At 40.6% G+C, this 23,180-nt stretch overlaps 2 protein-coding genes across 2 annotated transcripts in view; both read left to right on the forward strand.

Moving 5' to 3' along the window:
• The window catches only part of cntfr (ciliary neurotrophic factor receptor), a 515,148-nt gene that overhangs the window by 143,654 nt on the left and 348,314 nt on the right, over positions 1 to 23,180 (forward strand). The gene's annotated exons all lie outside the window — the stretch shown is intronic.
• The window catches only part of LOC118937614 (vegetative cell wall protein gp1-like), a 30,167-nt gene continuing 17,577 nt past the window's right edge, over positions 10,591 to 23,180 (forward strand). Inside the window, exon 1 of the mRNA XM_036936711.1 lies at positions 10,591 to 10,960. Within this exon, the coding sequence (XP_036792606.1) occupies positions 10,591 to 10,960 (370 nt within the window). The remainder of the gene's footprint in view (positions 10,961 to 23,180) is intronic.

Here is a 23,180-nt window from a genome sequence, read left to right on the forward strand (position 1 = left end):
TGTGTGTGTCTGTCTGTCTGTGTGTGTCTGTGTGTGTCTGTGTGTGTCTGTGTGTGTCTGTGTCTGTGTGTGTCTGTCTGTCTGTGTGTGTCTGTGTGTGTCTGTGTGTGTCTGTGTGTGTCTGTGTGTGTCTGTGTCTGTGTGTCTGTCTGTCTGTGTGTGTCTGTGTGTGTCTGTGTGTGTCTGTGTGTGTCTGTGTGTGTCTGTGTGTGTCTGTGTGTGTCTGTGTGTGTCTGTGTGTGTCTGTCTGTCTGTGTGTGTCTGTGTGTGTCTGTGTGTGTCTGTCTGTGTCTGTGTGTGTCTGTCTGTCTGTGTGTGTCTGTGTGTGTCTGTGTGTGTCTGTGTGTGTCTGTGTGTGTCTGTGTGTGTCTGTCTGTCTGTGTCTGTCTGTCTGTCTGTGTGTGTCTGTGTGTGTCTGTGTGTGTCTGTGTGTGTGTAAGAGTAGCGACATGTCAAATAATAGAAACCCATCTCTGCTATCTACAGCCCCAATAGTCTACCATCTCTGCTATCTACAGCCCCAATAGTCTACCAGCTCTGCTATCTACAGCCCCAATAGTCTACCATCTCTGCTATCTACAGCCCCAATAGTCTACCAGCTCTGCTATCTACAGCCCCAATAGTCTACCATCTCTGCTATCTACAGCCCCAATAGTCTACCAACTCTGCTATCTACAGCCCAATAGTCTACCAGCTCTGCTATCTACAGCCCCAATAGTCTACCAGCTCTGCTATCTACAGCCCCAATAGTCTACCAACTCTGCTATCTACAGCCCCAATAGTCTACCATCTCTGCTATCTACAGCCCCAATAGTCTACCAGCTCTGCTATCTACAGCCCCAATAGTCTACCATCTCTGCTATCTACAGCCCCAATAGTCTACCAGCTCTGCTATCTACAGCCCCAATAGTCTACCAGCTCTGCTATCTACAGCCCCAATAGTCTACCAACTCTGCTATCTACAGCCCCAATAGTCTACCAGCTCTGCTATCTACAGCCCCAATAGTCTACCAACTCTGCTATCTACAGCCCCAATAGTCTACCAGCTCTGCTATCTACAGCCCCAATAGTCTACCAACTCTGCTATCTACAGTCCCAATAGTCTACCAACTCTGCTATCTACAGCCCCAATAGTCTACCATCTCTGCTATCTACAGCCCCAATAGTCTACCAGCTCTGCTATCTACAGCCCCAATAGTCTACCAACTCTGCTATCTACAGCCCCAATAGTCTACCAGCTCTGCTATCTACAGCCCCAATAGTCTACCAACTCTGCTATCTACAGCCCCAATAGTCTACCATCTCTGCTATCTACAGCCCCAATAGTCTACCAGCTCTGCTATCTACAGCCCCAATAGTCTACCATCTCTGCTATCTACAGCCCCAATAGTCTACCAGCTCTGCTATCTACAGCCCCAATAGTCTACCAGCTCTGCTATCTACAGCCCCAATAGTCTACCAACTCTGCTATCTACAGCCCCAATAGTCTACCAGCTCTGCTATCTACAGCCCCAATAGTCTACCAACTCTGCTATCTACAGCCCCAATAGTCTACCAGCTCTGCTATCTACAGCCACAATAGTCTACCAACTCTGCTATCTACAGCCCCAATAGTCTACCAACTCTGCTATCTACAGCCCCAATAGTCTACCATCTCTGCTATCTACAGCCCCAATAGTCTACCAGCTCTGCTATCTACAGCCCCAATAGTCTACCATCTCTGCTATCTACAGCCCCAATAGTCTACCAGCTCTGCTATCTACAGCCCCAATAGTCTACCATCTCTGCTATCTACAGCCCCAATAGTCTACCATCTCTGCTATCTACAGCCCCAATAGTCTACCAGCTCTGCTATCTACAGCCCCAATAGTCTACCAACTCTGCTATCTACAGGCCCAATAGTCTACCAGCTCTGCTATCTACAGCCCCAATAGTCTACCAGCTCTGCTATCTACAGCCCCAATAGTCTACCAACTCTGCTATCTACAGCCCCAACAGTCTACCAACTCTCCTATCTACAGCCCCAATAGTCTACCAACTCTGCTATCTACAGCCCCAATAGTCTACCAGCTCTGCCATCTACAGCCCCAATAGTCTACCATCTCTGCTATCTACAGCCCCAATAGTCTACCATCTCTGCTATCTACAGCCCCAATAGTCTACCAGCTCTGCTATCTACAGCCCCAATAGTCTACCAACTCTGCTATCTACAGGCCCAATAGTCTACCAGCTCTGCTATCTACAGCCCCAATAGTCTACCAGCTCTGCTATCTACAGCCCCAATAGTCTACCAACTCTGCTATCTACAGCCCCAATAGTCTACCAGCTCTGCTATCTACAGCCCCAATAGTCTACCAACTCTGCTATCTACAGCCCCAATAGTCTACCAGCTCTGCTATCTACAGCCCCAATAGTCTACCATCTCTGCTATCTACAGCCCCAATAGTCTACCATCTCTGCTATCTACAGCCCCAATAGTCTACCAGCTCTGCTATCTACAGCCCCAATAGTCTACCAGCTCTGCTATCTACAGCCCCAATAGTCTTCCAACTCTGCTATCTACAGCCCCAATAGTCTACCAGCTCTGCTATCTACAGCCCCAATAGTCTACCATCTCTGCTATCTACAGCCCCAATAGTCTACCAGCTCTGCTATCTACAGCCCCAATAGTCTACCAGCTCTGCTATCTACAGCCCCAATAGTCTACCAACTCTGCTATCTACAGCCCCAATAGTCTACCAGCTCTGCTATCTACAGCCCCAATAGTCTACCATCTCTGCTATCTACAGCCCCAATAGTCTACCATCTCTGCTATCTACAGCCCCAATAGTCTACCAGCTCTGCTATCTACAGGCCCAATAGTCTACCAGCTCTGCTATCTACAGCCCCAATAGTCTACCAGCTCTGCTATCTACAGCCCCAATAGTCTACCAGCTCTGCTATCTACAGCCCCAATAGTCTACCAGCTCTGCTATCTACAGCCCCAATAGTCTACCAACTCTGCTATCTACAGCCCCAATAGTCTACCAGCTCTGCTATCTACAGCCCCAATAGTCTACCATATCTGCTATCTACAGCCCAATAGTCTACCAGCTCTGCTATCTACAGCCCCAATAGTCTACCAGCTCTGCTATCTACAGCCCCAATAGACTACCAGCTCTGCTATCTACAGCCCCAATAGTCTACCAGCTCTGCTATCTACAGCCCCAATAGTCTACCAGCTCTGCTATCTACAGCCCCAATAGTCTACCAACTCTGCTATCTACAGCCCCAATAGTCTACCAGCTCTGCTATCTACAGCCCCAATAGTCTACCAGCTCTGCTATCTACAGACCCAATAGTCTACCAGCTCTGCTATCTACATCCCCAATAGTCTACCAGCTCTGCTATCTACAGCCCCAATAGTCTACCAGCTCTGCTATCTACAGCCCCAATAGTCTACCAACTCTGCTATCTACAGCCCCAATAGTCTACCAGCTCTGCTATCTACAGCCCCAATAGTCTACCAACTCTGCTATCTACAGCCCCAATAGTCTACCAACTCTGCTATCTACAGCCCCAATAGTCTACCAACTCTGCTATCTACAGCCCCAATAGTCTACCAGCTCTGCTATCTACAGCCCCAATAGTCTACCAGCTCTGCTATCTACAGCCCCAATAGTCTACCATCTCTGCTATCTACAGCCCCAATAGTCTACCATCTCTGCTATCTACAGCCCCAATAGTCTACCAGCTCTGCTATCTACAGCCCCAATAGTCTACCAGCTCTGCTATCTACAGCCCCAATAGTCTACCAGCTCTGCTATCTACAGCCCCAATAGTCTACCAGCTCTGCTATCTACAGCCTCAATAGTCTACCAACTCTGCTATCTACAGCCCCAATAGTCTACCAGCTCTGCTATCTACAGCCCCAATAGTCTACCATCTCTGCTATCTACAGCCCCAATAGTCTACCAGCTCTGCTATCTACAGCCCCAATAGTCTACCATCTCTGCTATCTACAGCCCCAATAGTCTACCAGCTCTGCTATCTACAGCCCCAATAGTCTACCAACTCTGCTATCTACAGCCCCAATAGTCTACCATCTCTGCTATCTACAGCCCCAATAGTCTACCAGCTCTGCTATCTACAGCCCCAATAGTCTACCAGCTCTGCTATCTACAGCCCCAATAGTCTACCAGCTCTGCTATCTACAGCCCCAATAGTCTACCAGCTCTGCTATCTACAGCCCCAATAGTCTACCAACTCTGCTATCTACAGCCCCAATAGTCTACCATCTCTGCTATCTACAGCCCCAATAGTCTACCAGCTCTGCTATCTACAGCCCCAATAGTCTACCAGCTCTGCTATCTACAGCCCCAATAGTCTACCAACTCTGCTATCTACAGCCCCAATAGTCTACCAGCTCTGCTATCTACAGCCCCAATAGTCTACCAACTCTGCTATCTACAGCCCCAATAGTCTACCAGCTCTGCTATCTACAGCCCCAATAGTCTACCAGCTCTGCTATCTACAGCCCCAATAGTCTACCAGCTCTGCTATCTACAGCCCCAATAGTCTACCAGCTCTGCTATTTACAGCCCCAATAGTCTACCAGCTCTGCAATCAATTTTGACCAGTTTCCCAGTCCCTGACAATGAAAAACACCCTCTATCTCGTGGTGATGAGAGGTGTTGGGTTTGCTTCAGACATAGTGTTTTCCGTGAAGGACAAAAAGCTACATTTGAGTCTCATCTGACCAGAGTACCTTCTTCCATATGTTTGGGGAGTCTCCCACATGCCTTTTGGCGAACACCAAATGTGTTTGCTTATTTTTTTATTTAAGCAATGGCTTTTTTCTGGCCACTCTTCTGTAAAGCCCAGCTTTGTGGAGTGTACGGCTTAAAGTGGTCCCATGGACAGATACTCCAATCTCTGCTGTGAAGCTTTGCAGCTCCTTCAGGGTTATCTTTGGTCTCTTTGTTGCCTCTCTGATTAATGCCCTCCTTGCCTGGTCCGTGAGTTTTGGTGGGCGGCCCTCTCTTGGCAGGTTTGTTGTGGTGCCATATTCTTTCAAAAAAATATATATGAATCTAATGGTGCTCCGTGGGATGTTCAATGTTTCTGATATTTTTTTATAATCCAACCCTGATCTGTACTTCTCCCCCACTTTGTCCCTGACCTGTTTGGAGAGCTCCTTGGTCTTCATGGTGACACTTGCTTGGTGTTGCCCCGTACTTAGTAGTGTTGCAGACTCTGGAGCCTTTCAGAACATATATATATATATACAGTATATACTGAGATTTGAGGAAAACACAACACATCGCAGGGTGAAACCCTGTGTATTTTCAAGGTGTTATCATGTCTATAACTGGGGACTTGGTCCAGATTCAAATATAATATGTGTTATTATATTTTCTAATAATAATGATTATATTATTATTATATTATATTATATTATTATTATTATATTATATTATTATTATTATATTATTAATATGATATTATTATTATTATTATATTATATTATTATTATATTATTATTATATTATATTATTATTATTATATTATATTATTATTATGATATTATATTATTATTATTATATTATATTATTAATATGATATTATTATTATTATTATATTATATTATTATTATATTATTATTATATTATATTATTATTATTATATTATATTATTATTATTATTATATTATATTATTATATTATATTATTATTATATTATTATTATATTATATTATTATTATTATATTATATTATTATTATTATTATATTATTATTATTATATTATATTATTATTATATTATTATTATATTATATTATTATTATTATATTTTATTATTATTATTATTATATTATTATTATTATATTATATTATTATTATTATTATATTATTATTATGATATTATATTATTATTATTATATTATATTATTAATATGATATTATTATTATTATTATATTATTTCATTATATTATTATTATTATATTATATTATTATTATATTATTAATATTATATTATTATTATTATATTATATTATTATTATATTATTATTATATTATTATATTATATTATTTTTATTATATTATATTATTATTGTTATTATTATATTATATTATTATTATTATTATATTATTATTGTTATTATTATATTATTATTATATTATATTATTAATATTATCTTATTATTGTTATTATTATATTATTAGTATTATATTATTATTATTATATTATATTATTATTATGATATTATATTATTATTATTATTATATTATTTCATTATATTATTATTATTATATTATATTATTATTATATTATTATTATATTATTATATTATATTATATTATTTTTATTATATTATATTATTATTGTTATTATGATATTATATTATTATTATTATTATATTATTATTATATTATATTATTAATATTATCTTATTATTGTTATTATTATATTATTATTATTATATTATTATTGTTATTATTATATTATTATTATTATATTATATTATTAATATTATCTTATTATTGTTATTATTATATTATTATTATATTATATTATTAATATTATATTATTATTATTATATTATTATTGTTATTATTATATTATTATTATATTATATTATTAATATTATATTATTATTATTATATTATATCATTATTGTTATTATATTATTATATTATATTATATTATTTTTATTATATTATTATTGTTATTATTATATTATATTATTATTATTATTATATTATTATTATATTATATTATTAATATTATCTTATTATTGTTATTATTATATTATTATTATTATATTATTATTGTTATTATTATATTATTATTATATTATATTATTATTATATTATTATTATATTATTATTATATTATTATATTATATTATATTATTTTTATTATATTATATTATTATTGTTATTATTATATTATATTATTATTATTATTATATTATTATTATATTATATTATTAATATTATCTTATTATTGTTATTATTATATTATTATTATTATATTATTATTGTTATTATTATATTATTATTATTATATTATATTATTAATATTATCTTATTATTGTTATTATTATATTATTATTATATTATATTATTAATATTATATTATTATTATTATATTATTATTGTTATTATTATATTATTATTATATTATATTATTAATATTATATTATTATTATTATATTATATCATTATTGTTATTATATTATTATATTATATTATATTATTTTTATTATATTATTATTGTTATTATTATATTATATTATTATTATTATTATTATATTTTTATTATATTATATTATTATTGTTATTATTATATTATATTATTATTGTTATTATTATATTATATTATTATTATTATTATTATATTTTTATTATATTATATTATTATTGTTATTATTATATTATATTATTATTATTATTATATTATTATTATATTATATTATTAATATTATCTTATTATTGTTATTATTATATTATTATTATTATATTATTATTGTTATTATTATATTATTATTATATTATATTATTAATATTATCTTATTATTGTTATTATTATATTATTATTATATTATATTATTATTGTTATATTATTATTATATTATATTATTAATATTATATTATTATCGTTATTATTATATTATATCATTATTGTTATTATATTATTATTGTTATTATTATATTATAGATAATATATACATATGAAAGAAGCAAAGCCAATGTAAAAACCTAGAGGAAAACCTGCCTCAGTCCACTGAACCCACATTCAATAATACTATAGGATACTAATGCTATAAATACTGTACTATTCACTGAACCCACATTCAATAATACTATAGGATACTAATGCTATAAATACTGTACTATTCACTGAACCCACATTCAATAATACTATAGGATACTAATGCTATAAATACTGTACTATTCACTGAACCCACATTCAATAATACTATAGGATACTAATGCTATAAATACTGTACTATTCACTGAACCCACATTCAATAATGCTATAGGATACTAATGCTATAAATACTGTACTATTCACTGAACCCACATTCAATAATACTATAGGATACTAATGCTATAAATACTGTACTATTCACTGAAGCTTTTTTGCTGACTTTATTGTAGTACTTACTGCAGTGTTTTTGAAGTCTGTTGTGTGAAAAACCCAGCAGCTTTGCTGTTCTTGACTCAAACCGGTGTGCCTGATACCTACTACCAAACCCTGTTCAAAGGCACGTAAAGCTTTTCCATTCACCCTTAATGGCTCACGTACACAATCAATGTCTCAATAGTCTCAAGGCTTAACTATCCTTCTTTAACCATTTACTGCAGTGGGCTAAATCAGGAGCACAGAGCGGTTCCTGGTAGTCTTAAACAAATCTACTTGGAAACAAGGGTATCCACCTCACACACATGGTTATGGGTTTAATATGAAGAAGACACCTGTACCATGTCAGATATAGAGTGGAAATATATTACATTTAGAGTTTGCATCCCAATATTACACTTCATATACATCACAGAAGACTGAAACTAAAATGTTTGACATTTAGAAAAAACAGATGTCAGGTTTTTTTAATCATTACTCCAATGGGGAGGCTTTTTGTCATTGACTACCCCATCTCTTTCCCTTCACCTGGAATGAATAAAAATCCCTTTTTAGAGTAAAATGTAAAGTAGCAAATGCGAAAACTCTGCAAGGGGTGTGAAGACTTTCACTAGGCCATGTACTTGAACCAAGATAGCATCTATAACAGAACATCCTAATTAGCATCTATAACAGAGCATCCTAATTAGCATCTATAACAGAACATCCTAATTAGCATCTATAACAGAACATCCTAATTAGCATCTATAACAGAACATCCTAATTAGCATCTATAACAGAACATCCTAATTAGCATCTATAACAGAACATCCTAATTAGCATCTATAACAGAACATCCTAATTAGCATCTATAACAGAACATCCTAATTAGCATCTATAACAGAACATCCTAATTAGCATCTATAACAGAACATTTTAATTAGCATCTATAACAGAGCAGCTTACAGATCACTGCACCTGTACATAGCCCATCTGTAAACAGCCCATCTATCTACCTACCTCATCCCCATACTGGTATTTATTTATTTATTTTGCTCCTTTGCACCCCAGTACCTCTACCTTCACATTCATCTTCTGCACTTCTAGCATTCCAGTGTTGAATTGCTTTATTGTAATAACTTCACCACCATGGCCTATTTATTTCCTTACCTCATTTGCACACACTGCATATAGACGTTGTTTTCTTTTGCTCTACTGTATTATTGACTGTATGTTTTGTTTATTCCATGTGTAACTCTGTGTTGTTGTATGTGTCAAATTGCTATGCTTTATCTTGGCCAGGTCGCAGTTGCAAATGAGAACTTATTCTCAACTAGCCCCCCTGGTTAAATAAAGGTGAAATAAAAAATTAAAAAAAAAAAAAACAGACATCCTAATTAGCATCTATAACAGAACATCCTAATTAGCATCTATAACAGAACATCCTAATTAGCATCTATAACAGAACATCCTAATTAGCATCTAAAATAGAACACCCTAATTAGCATCTATAACAGAACATCCTAATTAGCATCTATAATAGAACATCCTAATTCTAAGATCTTGAACTGGCTGATGTGACTAGATGTCTCTGAAGGTTACCCATCTATATGCAGGCCCTGGTCTAAACAAGTGCACTATATAAGGGATAGGTTGTTATTTGCAACGTCGTTCATCATTTCCTCCTAGGGCCCATAAGATTTTTGGAAAACAGAGACACCTAAAGATGACTTTAAGATAATGACATGAGGGCAGACACAGATCGATACTCTCTTTTTAAACCCTTGGAACATAAAGCTCTGTGGTGGGGGGCTTGTCCAGGGGAGGGTAGTGATGCTGGGAGAGCTTGTCCAGGGGAGGGTAGTGATGCTGGGGGGCCTTGTCCAGGGGAGGGTAGTGATGCTTGGGGGGCTTGTCCAGGGGAGGGTAGTGATGCTGGGGGGGCCTTGTCCAGGGGAGGGTAGTGATGCTTGGGGGGCTTGTCCAGGGGAGGGTGGTGATGCTGGGGGGCTTGTCCAGGGGAGGGTAGTGATGCTTGGGGGGCTTTTCCAGGGGAGGGTAGTGATGCTTGGGGACCTTGTCCAGGGGAGGGTAGTGATGCTTGGGGGGCTTGTCCAGGGGAGGGTAGTGATGCTTGGGGACCTTGTCCAGGGGAGGGTAGTGATGCTGGGGGGCCTTGTCCAGGGGAGGGTTGTGATGCTTGGGGGCCTTGTCCAGGGGAGGGTAGTGATGCTGGGGGGCCTTGTACAGGGGAGGGTTGTGATGCATGGGGGCAGACAGGTCAATGGGAGCAACCAGACAGGTCAGTGGGAGCAACTAGACAGGTCAGTGGGAGCAACCAGACAGGTAAGTGGGAGCAACCAGACAGGTCAATGGGAGAAACCAGACAGGTCAGTGGGAGCAACCAGACAGGTCAGTGGGAGCAACCAGACAGGTCAGTGGGAACAACCAGACAGGTAAATGGGAGCAACCAGACAGGTCAATGGGAGCAATCAGACAGGTCAATGGGAGCAACCAGACAGGTCAGTGGGAGCAACCAGACAGGTCAGTGGGAGCAACCAGACAGGTCAATGGGAGCAACCAGACAGGTCAGTGGGATCAACCAGACAGGTCAGTGGGAGCAACCAGACAGGTCAGTGGGAGCAACCAGACAGGTCAGTGGGAGCAACCAGACAGGTCAGTGGGAGCAACCAGACAGGTCAGTAGGAGCAACCAGACAGGTCAGTGGGAGCAACCAGACAGGTCATTGGGAGCAACCAGACAGGTCAATGGGAGCAACCAGACAGGTCAGTGGGATCAACCAGACAGGTCAGTGGGAGAAACCAGACAGGTCAGTGGGAGCAACCAGACAGGTAGGTGGGAGCAACCAGACAGGTCAGTGGGAACAACCAGACAGGTAATGGGAGCAACCAGACAGGTCAATGGGAGCAATCAGACAGGTCAATGTGAGCAACCAGACAGGTCAGTGGGAGCAACCAGACAGGTCAGTGGGAGCAACCAGACAGGTAAATTGGAGCAACCAGACAGGTCAATGGGAGCAACCAGACAGGTCAGTGGGAGCAACCAGACAGGTCAATGGGAGCAACCAGACAGGTCAATGGGAGCAACCAGACAGGTTAGTGGGAGCAACCAGACAGGTCAGTAGGAGCAACCAGACAGGTCAGTGGGAGCAACCAGACAGGTCATTGGGAGCAACCAGACAGGTCAGTGGGAGCAACCAGACAGGTAAATTGGAGCAACCAGACAGGTCAGTGGGAGCAACCAGACAGGTCAGTGGGAGCAACCAGACAGGTAAATGGGAGCAACCAGACAGGTAAATGGGAGCAACCAGACAGGTCAGTGGGATCAACCAGACAGGTCAGTGGGAGCAACCAGACAGGTCATTGGGAGCAACCAGACAGGTCAATGGGAGCAACCAGACAGGTCAGTGGGATCAACCAGACAGGTCAGTGGGAGCAACCAGACAGGTCAGTGGGAGCAACCAGACAGGTCAGTGGGAGCAACCAGACAGGTAAGTGGGAGCAACCAGACAGGTAAATGGGAGCAACCAGACAGGTCAATGGGAGCAATCAGACAGGTCAATGGGAGCAACCAGACAGGTCAGTGGGAGCAACCAGACAGGTCAGTGGGAGCAACCAGACAGGTAAATTGGAGCAACCAGACAGGTCAGTGGGAGCAACCAGACAGGTCAATGGGAGCAACCAGACAGGTCAATGGGAGCAACCAGACAGGTCAGTGGGAGCAACCAGACAGGTCAGTAGGAGCAACCAGACAGGTCAGTGGGAGCAACCAGACAGGTCATTGGGAGCAACCAGACAGGTCAGTGGGAGCAACCAGACAGGTAAATGGGAGCAACCAGACAGGTAAATGGGAGCAACCAGACAGGTAAATGGGATTAACCATACAGTTCAGTGGGATCAACCAGACAGGTCAGTAGGAGAAACCAGACAGGTCAGTGGGAGCAACCAGACATGTCAGTGGGAGCAACCAGACAGGTCAATGTGAGCAACCAGACAGGTAAATGGGAGCAACCAGACAGGTCAGTGGGATCAACCAGACAGGTCAGTAGGAGAAACCAGACAGGTCAGTGGGAGCAACCAGACAGGTCAGTGGGAGCAACCAGACAGGTCAGTGGGAGCAACCAGACAGGTCAGTGGGAGCAACCAGACAGGTCAGTGGGAGCAACCAGACAGGTCAGTGGGAGCAACCAGACAGGTAAATGGGAGCAACCAGACAGGTCAATGGGAGCAATCAGACAGGTCAATGGGAGCAACCAGACAGGTCAGTGGGAGCAACCAGACAGGTCAGTGGGAGCAACCAGACAGGTAAATTGGAGCAACCAGACAGGTCAGTGGGAGCAACCAGACAGGTCAATGGGAGCAACCAGACAGGTCAATGGGAGCAACCAGACAGGTCAGTGGGAGCAACCAGACAGGTCAGTAGGAGCAACCAGACAGGTCAGTGGGAGCAACCAGACAGGTCATTGGGAGCAACCAGACAGGTCAGTGGGAGCAACCAGACAGGTAAATGGGAGCAACCAGACAGGTAAATGGGAGCAACCAGACAGGTAAATGGGATTAACCATACAGTTCAGTGGGATCAACCAGACAGGTCAGTAGGAGAAACCAGACAGGTCAGTGGGAGCAACCAGACATGTCAGTGGGAGCAACCAGACAGGTCAATGTGAGCAACCAGACAGGTAAATGGGAGCAACCAGACAGGTCAGTGGGATCAACCAGACAGGTCAGTAGGAGAAACCAGACAGGTCAGTGGGAGCAACCAGACAGGTCAGTGGGAGCAACCAGACAGGTCAGTGGGAGAAACCAGACAGGTCAGTGGGATCAACCAGACAGGGGAGAATGTGGTGTTAAGATAAGCTGGGCTATACTGGGCTCTCTGGGCTGCATTAGGCTGGGCTAATTACGGGCTTTATTAGGCTGGGCTATTTGATGGACTGCATTAGACTGGGCTTGGCTATTTGATGGGCTTTGGTAGGCTGGGCTGGGCTATTTGAAGGGCTTTGGTAGGCTGGGCTGGGCTATTTGATGGGCTGTGTAGCCTGCTGGAGGGGAGTGTAGGCAGGTGCTCATAATCTCTGTTCGACACACCACTTCCCTTAGACCAGTACACTAGCTGCTTATTGGGGAAATCGATGTATGAAGTGAGAGGTGCAGACAGTATTCCCTTTCCCTAAACCCTGTTATAATCTGCTTCCGGCAGAGGCTGGGGACATCGATGTCAGTCAGTCAGGGGTGCAGGGGCTGGGGTGAAGAGTGTCACTCCTCTTCAGGGGGAAAGAGGGGTTAAGAGTTGGAGGAGAGGTTAAGACGGGTGCTGTCTGATTGTCTGGAATTTCTTGGATATCGTCTGATTGTCTGTCATCTGTAGGATATTGTCTGATTGTCTGTCATCTGTAGGATATTGTCTGATTGTCTGTCATCTCTGGGATATTGTCTGAATGTCTGTCATCCGCACTAGCTGTTGAGGGGTAGAGGGGTAGAGAGATGATGAGGGGTGGAGTTGTAGAGATAGGGATGATGAGGGGTAGAGGGATGATGAGGGGTAGAGGTGAAGATAGGGATGATGTGGGGTAGAGGGATGATGTGGGGTAGAGGGATGGTGAGGGGTAGAGAGATGATGAGGAGTGAAGGTGTAGAGAGAGGGATGATGAGGGGTAGAGGTGAAGATAGGGATGATGTGGGGTAGAGGGATGATGAGGGGTAGAGAGATGATGAGGAGTGAAGGTGTAGAGAGAGGGATGATGAGGGGTAGAGGGATGATGAGGGGTAGAGGTGAAGATAGGGATGATGTGGGGTAGAGGGATGATGTGGGGTAGAGGGATGGTGAGGGTTAGAGGTGAAGATAGGGATGATGTGGGGTAGAGGGATGATGAGGGGTAGAGGGACGATGAGGGGTGAAGGTGTAGAGAGAGGGATGATGAGAGGTAGAGGTGAAGATAGGGATGATGTGGTGTAGAGGGATGATGAGGGGTAGGTAGAGGGATGATGAGGGGTAGGTAGAGGGATGATGAGGGGTAGGTAGAGGGATGATGAGGGGTAGGTAGAGGGATGATGAGGGGGTAGAGGGATGATGAGGGGTAGAGGTGAAGATAGGGATGATGTGGGGTAGAGGGATGATGAGGGGTAGAGGGATGATGAGGGGTGAAGGTGTAGAGAGAGGGATGATGAGGGGTAGGTTGAGTTATGATATGGGGTAGAGGAATGATGAGGGGTAGGTAGAGGATAGATGAGGGGTAGAGGGATGATGAGGGGTAGAGGGATGATGAGGGGTAGGTAGAGGGATGATGAGGGGTAGAGGGATGATGAGGGGTAGAGGGATTTTGAGGGGTGAAGGTGTAGAGAGAGGGATGATGAGGGGTAGAGGTGAAGATAGGGATGATGTGGGGTAGAGGGATGATGAGGGGTAGAGAGATGATGAGGAGTGAAGGTGTAGAGAGAGGGATGATGAGGGGTAGAGGGATGATGAGGGGTAGAGGTGAAGATAGGGATGATGTGGGGTAGAGGGATGATGTGGGGTAGAGGGATGGTGAGGGTTAGAGGTGAAGATAGGGATGATGTGGGGTAGAGGGATGATGAGGGGTAGAGGGACGATGAGGGGTGAAGGTGTAGAGAGAGGGATGATGAGAGGTAGAGGTGAAGATAGGGATGATGTGGTGTAGAGGGATGATGAGGGGTAGGTAGAGGGATGATGAGGGGTAGGTAGAGGGATGATGAGGGGTAGGTAGAGGGATGATGAGGGGGTAGAGGGATGATGAGGGGTAGAGGTGAAGATAGGGATGATGTGGGGTAGAGGGATGATGAGGGGTAGAGGGATGATGAGGGGTGAAGGTGTAGAGAGAGGGATGATGAGGGGTAGGTTGAGTTATGATATGGGGTAGAGGAATGATGAGGGGTAGGTAGAGGATAGATGAGGGGTAGAGGGATGATGTGGGGTAGAGGGATGATGTGGGGTAGAGGGATGGTGAGGGTTAGAGGTGAAGATAGGGATGATGTGGGGTAGAGGGATGATGAGGGGTAGAGGGATGATGAGGGGTGAAGGTGTAGAGAGAGGGATGATGAGGGGTAGGTTGAGTTATGATATGGGGTAGAGGAATGATGAGGGGTAGGTAGAGGATAGATGAGGGGTAGAGGGATGATGAGGGGTAGAGGGATGATGAGGGGTAGGTAGAGGGATGATGAGGGGTAGAGGGATGATGAGGGGTAGAGGGATTTTGAGGGGTGAAGGTGTAGAGAGAGGGATGATGAGGGGTAGGTAAAGGGATGATGTGGGGTAGAGGAATGATGAGGGGCAGGTAGAGGGATGATGAAGGGTAGGTAGAGGGATGATGGGGGTAGAGGTATGATGAGGGGTGAAGGTGTAGAGAGAGGGATGATGAGGGTTAGAGGGATGATGAGGGGTAGAGGGATGAGGGGTGAAGGTGTAGAGAGAGGGATGATGAGGGTTAGAGGGATGATGATGGGGTAGAGGTGTAGAGAGAGGGATGATGAGGGTTAGAGGGATGATGACGGGTAGAGAGAGTGATGATGAGGGGTAGAGGGATGATGAGGGGTAGAGGTGTAGAGAGAGGGATGATGAGGGGTAGAGGGATGATGAGGGGTAGAGGTGTAGAGAAAGGGATGAAGAGGGATAGAGCTAATTTGGGAGCAGAGAGGATGGTAGCATCTTGGAACAGAGTGGATGGTAGCAGCTCTTAACAGAGTGGATGGTAGCAGCTCTTAACAGAGTGGATGGTAGCAGCTCTTAACAGAGTGGATGGTAGCATCTTGGAACAGAGTGGATGGTAGCAGGTCTTAACAGAGTGGATGGTAGCCGTTTGGAACAGAGTGGATGGTAGCCGTTTGGAACAGAGTGGATGGTAGCAGCTCTTAACAGAGTGAATGGTAGCATCTTGGAACAGAGTGGATGGTAGCAGGTCTTAACAGAGTGGATGGTAGCCGTTTGGAACAGAGTGGATGGTAGCCGTTTGGAACAGAGTGGATGGTAGCAGCTCTTAACAGAGTGGATGGTAGCAGATTGGAACAGAGTGGATGGTAGCAGCTCTTAACAGAGTGGATGGTTGCAGCTCTTAACAGAGTGGATGGTAGCAGCTCTTAACAGAGTGGATGGTAGCATCTTGGAACAGAGTGGATGGTAGCAGGTCTTAACAGAGTGGATAGTAGCCGTTTGGAACAGAGTGGATGGTAGCCGTTTGGAACAGAGTGGATGGTAGCAGTTTGGAACAGAGTGGATGGTAGCAGCTCTTAACAGAGTGGATGGTAGCAGCTCTTAACAGAGTGGATGGTAGCAGATTGGAACAGAGTGGATGGTAGCAGCTCTTAACAGAGTGGATGGTAGCAGCTCTTAACAGAGTGGATGGTAGCAGCTCTTAACAAAGCAGATGGTAGCAGCTCTTAACAGAGCGAATGGTAGCAGCTCTTAACAGAGTGGATGGTAGCAGTTTGGAACAGAGTGGACGGTAGCATCACTTAACAGAGTGGATGGTAGCAGCTCTTAACAGAGTGGATGGTAGCAGCTCTTAACAGAGTGGATGGTAGCAGATTGGAACAGAGTGGATGGTAGCAGTTTGGAACAGAGTGGATGGTAGCATCACTTAACAGAGTGGATGGTAGCAGCTCTTAACAGAGCGGATGGTAGCAGCTCTAAACAGAGTGGCTGGTAGCAGCTCTAAACAGAGTGGCTGGTAGCAGCTCTAAACAGAGTGGCTGGTAGCAGCTCTAAACAGAGTGGATGGTAGTATCTTGGAACAGAGTGCTGAGAGGAGAGGAGGCCATAGCAAGGCGTATTAGGGTAGCAGCTTGGAACAGGAAGGAAGGTAGCAATGCATATCAGGGTAGCTGGCAGTAATTGATTGTTTGGCTAATAAGTAATGATGAGGTCGGGGATTTTGGGAATAGAATTCTAATGACTCTGTCAGGACTCTGATGAGAGAGTAACCTCTGGGAGCCCCACGAAAATCTGGATCTGATAAATTCATATGCCACCGAGCACAGATGTGAATTCAACGTCTATTCCAAGGTGCTTCAACATAATTGCATTGATGTTGAAAAAACACTGATTGAATTCATGTGTGTGCCCAGTGGGACTGTACTGCGCTACACAGCACCGGAGCTACCTAAACTCTACCTAACTACCTATACTCTAACTAAACAACATATATACTTCCTTAAACTACCTACTCTACCTAAACTACCTATACTATACCTATACTCTAACTAAACGTCCTATACTCTACCTAAACTATGTACAGTGGGGCAAAAAAGTATTTAGTCAAATCAAATCAAATCAAATCAAATCAAATTTTATTTGTCACATACACATGGTTAGCAGATGTTAATGCGAGTGTAGCGAAATGCTTGTGCTTCTAGTTCCGACAATGCAGTAATAATCAACAAGTAGTCTAGCTAACAATTTCAAAACTACTACCTTATAGACACAAGTGTAAGGGGATTGTGCAAGTTCTCCCACTTAAAAATATGTATTTATTTATTTTACCTTTATTTAACTTGGCAAGTCAGTTATTAAGAACAATTTCTCATTTTCAATGACGGCCTAGGAACAGTGGGTTAACTGCCTGTTCAGGGGCAGAACAACAGACTTGCCAACCGACTAGGCTACCCTGCCGCCCCAGATGAGAGGCCTGTAATTTTCATCATAGGTACACTTCAACTATGACAGAGAAAATGAGGGGAAAAAATCCAGAAAATTCCATAGTAGGATTTTTTATGAATTTATTTGCAAATTATGGTGGAAAATAAGTATTTGGTCACCTACAAACAATCAAGATTGTAACTTCTTCTTTAAGAGGCTCCTCTGTCCTCCACTCGTTACCTGTATTAATGACACCTGTTTGAACTTGTTATCAGTATAAAAGACACCTGTCCACAACCTCAAACAGTCACACTCCAAACTCCACTATGGAAAGACCAAAGAGCTGTCAAAGGACACCAGAAACAAAATTGTAGACCTGCACCAGGCTGGGAAGACTGAATCTGCAATAGGTAAGCAGCATGGTTTGAAGAAATCAACTTTGGGAGCAATTATTAGGAAATGGAAGACATACAAGACCACTGATAATCTCCCTCGATCTGGGGCTCCACGCAAGACCTCACCCCGTGGGGTCAAAATGATCACAAGAACGGTGAGCAAAAATCCCGGAACCACACGGGGGGACCTAGTGAATGACCTGCAGAGAGCTGGGACCAAAGTAACAAAGCCTACCATCAGTAACACACTACGCCGCCAGGGACTCAAATCCTGCAGTGCCAGACGTGTCCCCCTGCTTAAGCCAGTACATGTCCAGGCCCATCTGAAATTTGCTAGAGAGCATTTGGTTGATCCAGAAGAAGATTTGGAGAATGTCATATGGTCAGATGAAACCAAAATATAACTTTTTGGTAAAAACTCAACTCGTCGTGTTTGGAGGACAAAGAATGCTGAGTTGCATTCAAAGAACACCATACCTACTGTGAAGCATGGGGGTGGAAACGTCATGATTTGGGGCTGTTTTTCTGCAAAGGGACGAGGACGACTGAAACCTCCTTCTATCAGCAAGGGCATTGAAGATGAAACGTGGCTGGATCTTTCAGCATGACAATGATCCCAAACACACCGCCCGGGCAACGAAGGAGTGGCTTCGTAAGAGGCATTTCAAGGTCCTGGAGTGGCCTAGCCAGTCTCCAGATCTCAACCCCATAGAAAATCTTTGGAGGGAGTTGAAAGTCAGTGTTGCCCAGCAACAGCCCCAAAACATAACTGCTCTAGAGGAGATCTGCATTGAGGAATGGGCCAAAATACCAGCAACAGTGTGTGAAAACCTTGTGAAGACTTACAGAAAACGTTTGACCTCTGTCATTGCCAACAAAGGGTATATAACAAAGTATTGAGATAAACTTTTGTTATTGACCAAATACTTATTTTCCACCATAATTTGCAAATAAATTCAATTAAAAATCCTACAATATGATTTTATTTTTCTAATTTTGTCTGTCATAGTTTAAGTGTACCTATGATGAAAATAACAGGCCTCTCTCATATTTTTAAGTTGGAGAACTTGCACAATTGGTGGCTGACTAAATACTTTTTTGCCCCACTGTATACTCTAACTAAACTATGTACACACTACCTAAACTACCTATACTATACCTGTACTCTACCTAAACTATCTTCAATCTACCTAAACTACCTATACACTACATAAACGACCTATGCTTTATATACAGTTGAAGTCAGAAGTTTACATACACTTAGGTTGGAGTCATTAAAACTTGTTTTTCAATCACTCTTGATAACATACTATAGTTATCAAGAGTGGTACTATAGTTTTGGCAAGTCGGTTAGGACATCTACTTTGTGCACGCAACAAGTAATTTAACTTATAATTCATTCATACCAGTTGGTCAGAAGTTTACATACACTAAGCTGACTGTGCCTTTTAAACAGCTTGGAACATTTCTGAAAATTATGTCATGGCTTTAGAAGCTTCTGATTTACATCATTTGAGTCAATTGGAGTTGTACCTGTGGCAGAATACTAATTGAGTGTATGTAAACTTCTGACCCACTGGGAATGTGATGAAAGAAATAAAAGCTGAAATAAATAATTCTCTCTACTATTATTCTGACATTCACATTCTTAAAATGAAGCGGAGATCCTAACTGACTTAAAACAGGAAGTTTTTACTAGGATTAAATGACAGAAATTGTGAAAAAAGTGTAAATGTATTTGTCTAAGGTGTATGTAAACTTCCGACTTCAACTGTATACTCTAACTAAACTACCAATATTCTACCTAAGCTACTTATACTGTACCTAAATACGTACACTACCTATACTCTACCGAAACTACCTATACTCTATCTAAATAAATCTACACATAATCTACCTACTGAATACTCTAAATCAACTACCTATTCTCTACATATACTCTACCTAAATAACCTATAATCTACATAAACTACCTAAACTCTCCTAAAACATCTACAATACACTACCTATACTCTACATATACTCTACATATACTCTACCTAAATAACCTATACTCTACCTAAACTACCTAAACTCTCCTAAAACATCTACAATACACTACCTATACTCTACCTAAACAACCAATACTCTACATATACTCTACCTAAACTACCTATAATCTACCTATACTCTACCTAAACTACCTAAACTCTCCTAAAACATCTACAATACACTACCTATACTCTACATATACTCTACATATACTCTACCTAAATAACCTATACTCTACCTAAACAACCAATACTCTACATATACTCTACCTAAATAACCTATACTCTACCTAAACTACCTAAACTCTCCTAAAACATCTACAATACACTACCTATACTCTACCTAAACAACCAATACTCTACATATACTCTACCTAAACAACCAATACTCTACATATACTCTACCTAAATAACCAATACTCTACATATACTCTACCTAAATAACCTATACTCTACCTAAACTACCTAAACTCTCCTAAAACATCTACAATACACTACCTATACTCTACCTAAACAACCAATACACTACCTATACTCTACCTAAACAACCAATACTCTACATATACTCTACCTAAACTCTACCTAAACTACCTATAATCTACCTATACTCTACCTAAACAACCAATACTCTACATATACTCTACCTAAATAACCTATACTCTACCTAAACTACCTAAACTCTCCTAAAACATCTACAATACACTACCTATACTCTACATATACTCTACATATACTCTACCTAAATAACCTATACTCTACCTAAACAACCAATACTCTACATATACTCTACATATACTCTACCTAAATAACCTATACTCTACCTAAACAACCAATACTCTACATCTACTCTACCTAAACAACCAATACTCTACATATACTCTACCTAAACAACCAATACTCTACATATACTCTACCTAAACAACCAATACTCTACATATACTCTACCTAAACAACCAATACTCTACATATACTCTACCTAAACAACCAATACTCTACATATACTCTACCTAAACAACCAATACTCTACATATACTCTACCTAAACTCTACCTAAACTACCTATAATCTACCTATACTCTACCTAAACAACCAATACTCTACATCTACTCTACCTAAACAACCAATACTCTACATATACTCTACCTAAACAACCAATACTCTACATATACTCTACCTAAACAACCAATACTCTACATATACTCTACCTAAACAACCAATACTCTACATATACTCTACCTAAACTCTACCTAAACTACCTATAATCTACCTATACTCTACCTAAACAACCAATACACTACCTATACTCTACCTAAACAACCAATACTCTACATATACTCTACCTAAACAACCAATACTCTACATATACTCTACCTAAACAACCAATACTCTACATATACTCTACCTAAACAACCAATACTCTACATATACTCTACCTAAACTCTACCTAAACTACCTATAATCTACCTATACTCTACCTAAACAACCAATACTCTACATATACTCTACATATACTCTACCTAAACAACCAATACTCTACATATACTCTACCTAAACAACCAATACTCTACATATACTCTACCTAAACTCTACCTAAACTACCTATAATCTACCTATACTCTACCTAAACAACCAATACTCTACATATACTCTACATATACTCTACCTAAACAACCAATACTCTGCATATACTTTACCTAAACTACCTATACCTATCTCCCTATACTTTACCTAAACTACCTATAATCTACCTATACTCTACCTAAACAACCTATACTCTACCTAAACAACCAATACTCTACATATACTCTACCTAAACTACCTATAATCTACCTATACTCTACCTAAACAACCTATACTCAACCTAAACTACATATACTCTACCTAAACAACCTATACTCTACCTAAACAACCAATACTCTACATATACTCTACCTAAACAACCTATACTCTACATATACTCTACCTAAACAAGCAATACTCTACATATACTCTACATATACTCTACCTAAACAAGCAATACTCTACATATACTCTACATATACTCTACCTAAACTACCTATAATCTACCTATACTCTACCTAAACAACCAATACTCTACATATACTTTACCTAAACTACCTATACCTATCTCCCTATACTTTACCTAAACTACCTACAATCTACCTATACTCTACCTAAACAACCAATACTCTACATATACTCTACCTAAACTACCTATAATCTACCTATACTCTACCTAAACAACCAATACTCTACATCTACTCTACCTAAACAGCCTATACTCTACATATACTCTATCTAAACAACCAATACTCTACATATACTCTACCTACACAACCTATAATCTACACATACTCTACATACACTCCTACCTAAACTACCTATACCTATTTACCTATACTCTACCTAAATAACCTATACTCTACATATACTCTACATATACTATACCTAAACTACATATACATATCTACCTATACTTTACCTAAACTACCTATAATCTACCTATACTCTACCTAAACAACCAATACTCTACATATACTCTACATATACTCTACCTAAACAACCAATACTCTACATATACTCTACCTAAACAACCAATACTCTACATATACTCTACCTATACTCTACCTAAACAACCAATACTCTACATATACTCTACCTAAACTACCTAGAATCTACACATACTCTACATACACTCTACCTAAACTACCTAAACTACTTATACTTAGGTATTCTACTGGTGTTCCATGTCAGACAGTGACACCAGATGAAGGGCTAAACCAACTACACACACACAGTTCCTTCTGCCTCTAGACGATGTAGTGAAGGGTTAAACCAACAGGACCAGACATCATTCTGCCTCTAGACGATATAGTGAAGGGTTAAACCAACAGGACCAGACATAATTCTGCCTCTAGACGATGTAGTGAAGGGTTAAACCAACAGGACCAGACATCATTCTTCCTCTAGACGATATAGTGAAGGGTTAAACCAAAAGGACCAGACATCATTCTGCCTCTAGACGACGTAGTAAAGGGT

The sequence above is a fragment of the Oncorhynchus mykiss genome, chromosome 12 (genome assembly GCF_013265735.2).
Source record: "Oncorhynchus mykiss isolate Arlee chromosome 12, USDA_OmykA_1.1, whole genome shotgun sequence".
NCBI classification, from domain to species: Eukaryota; Metazoa; Chordata; class Actinopteri; order Salmoniformes; family Salmonidae; genus Oncorhynchus; species Oncorhynchus mykiss.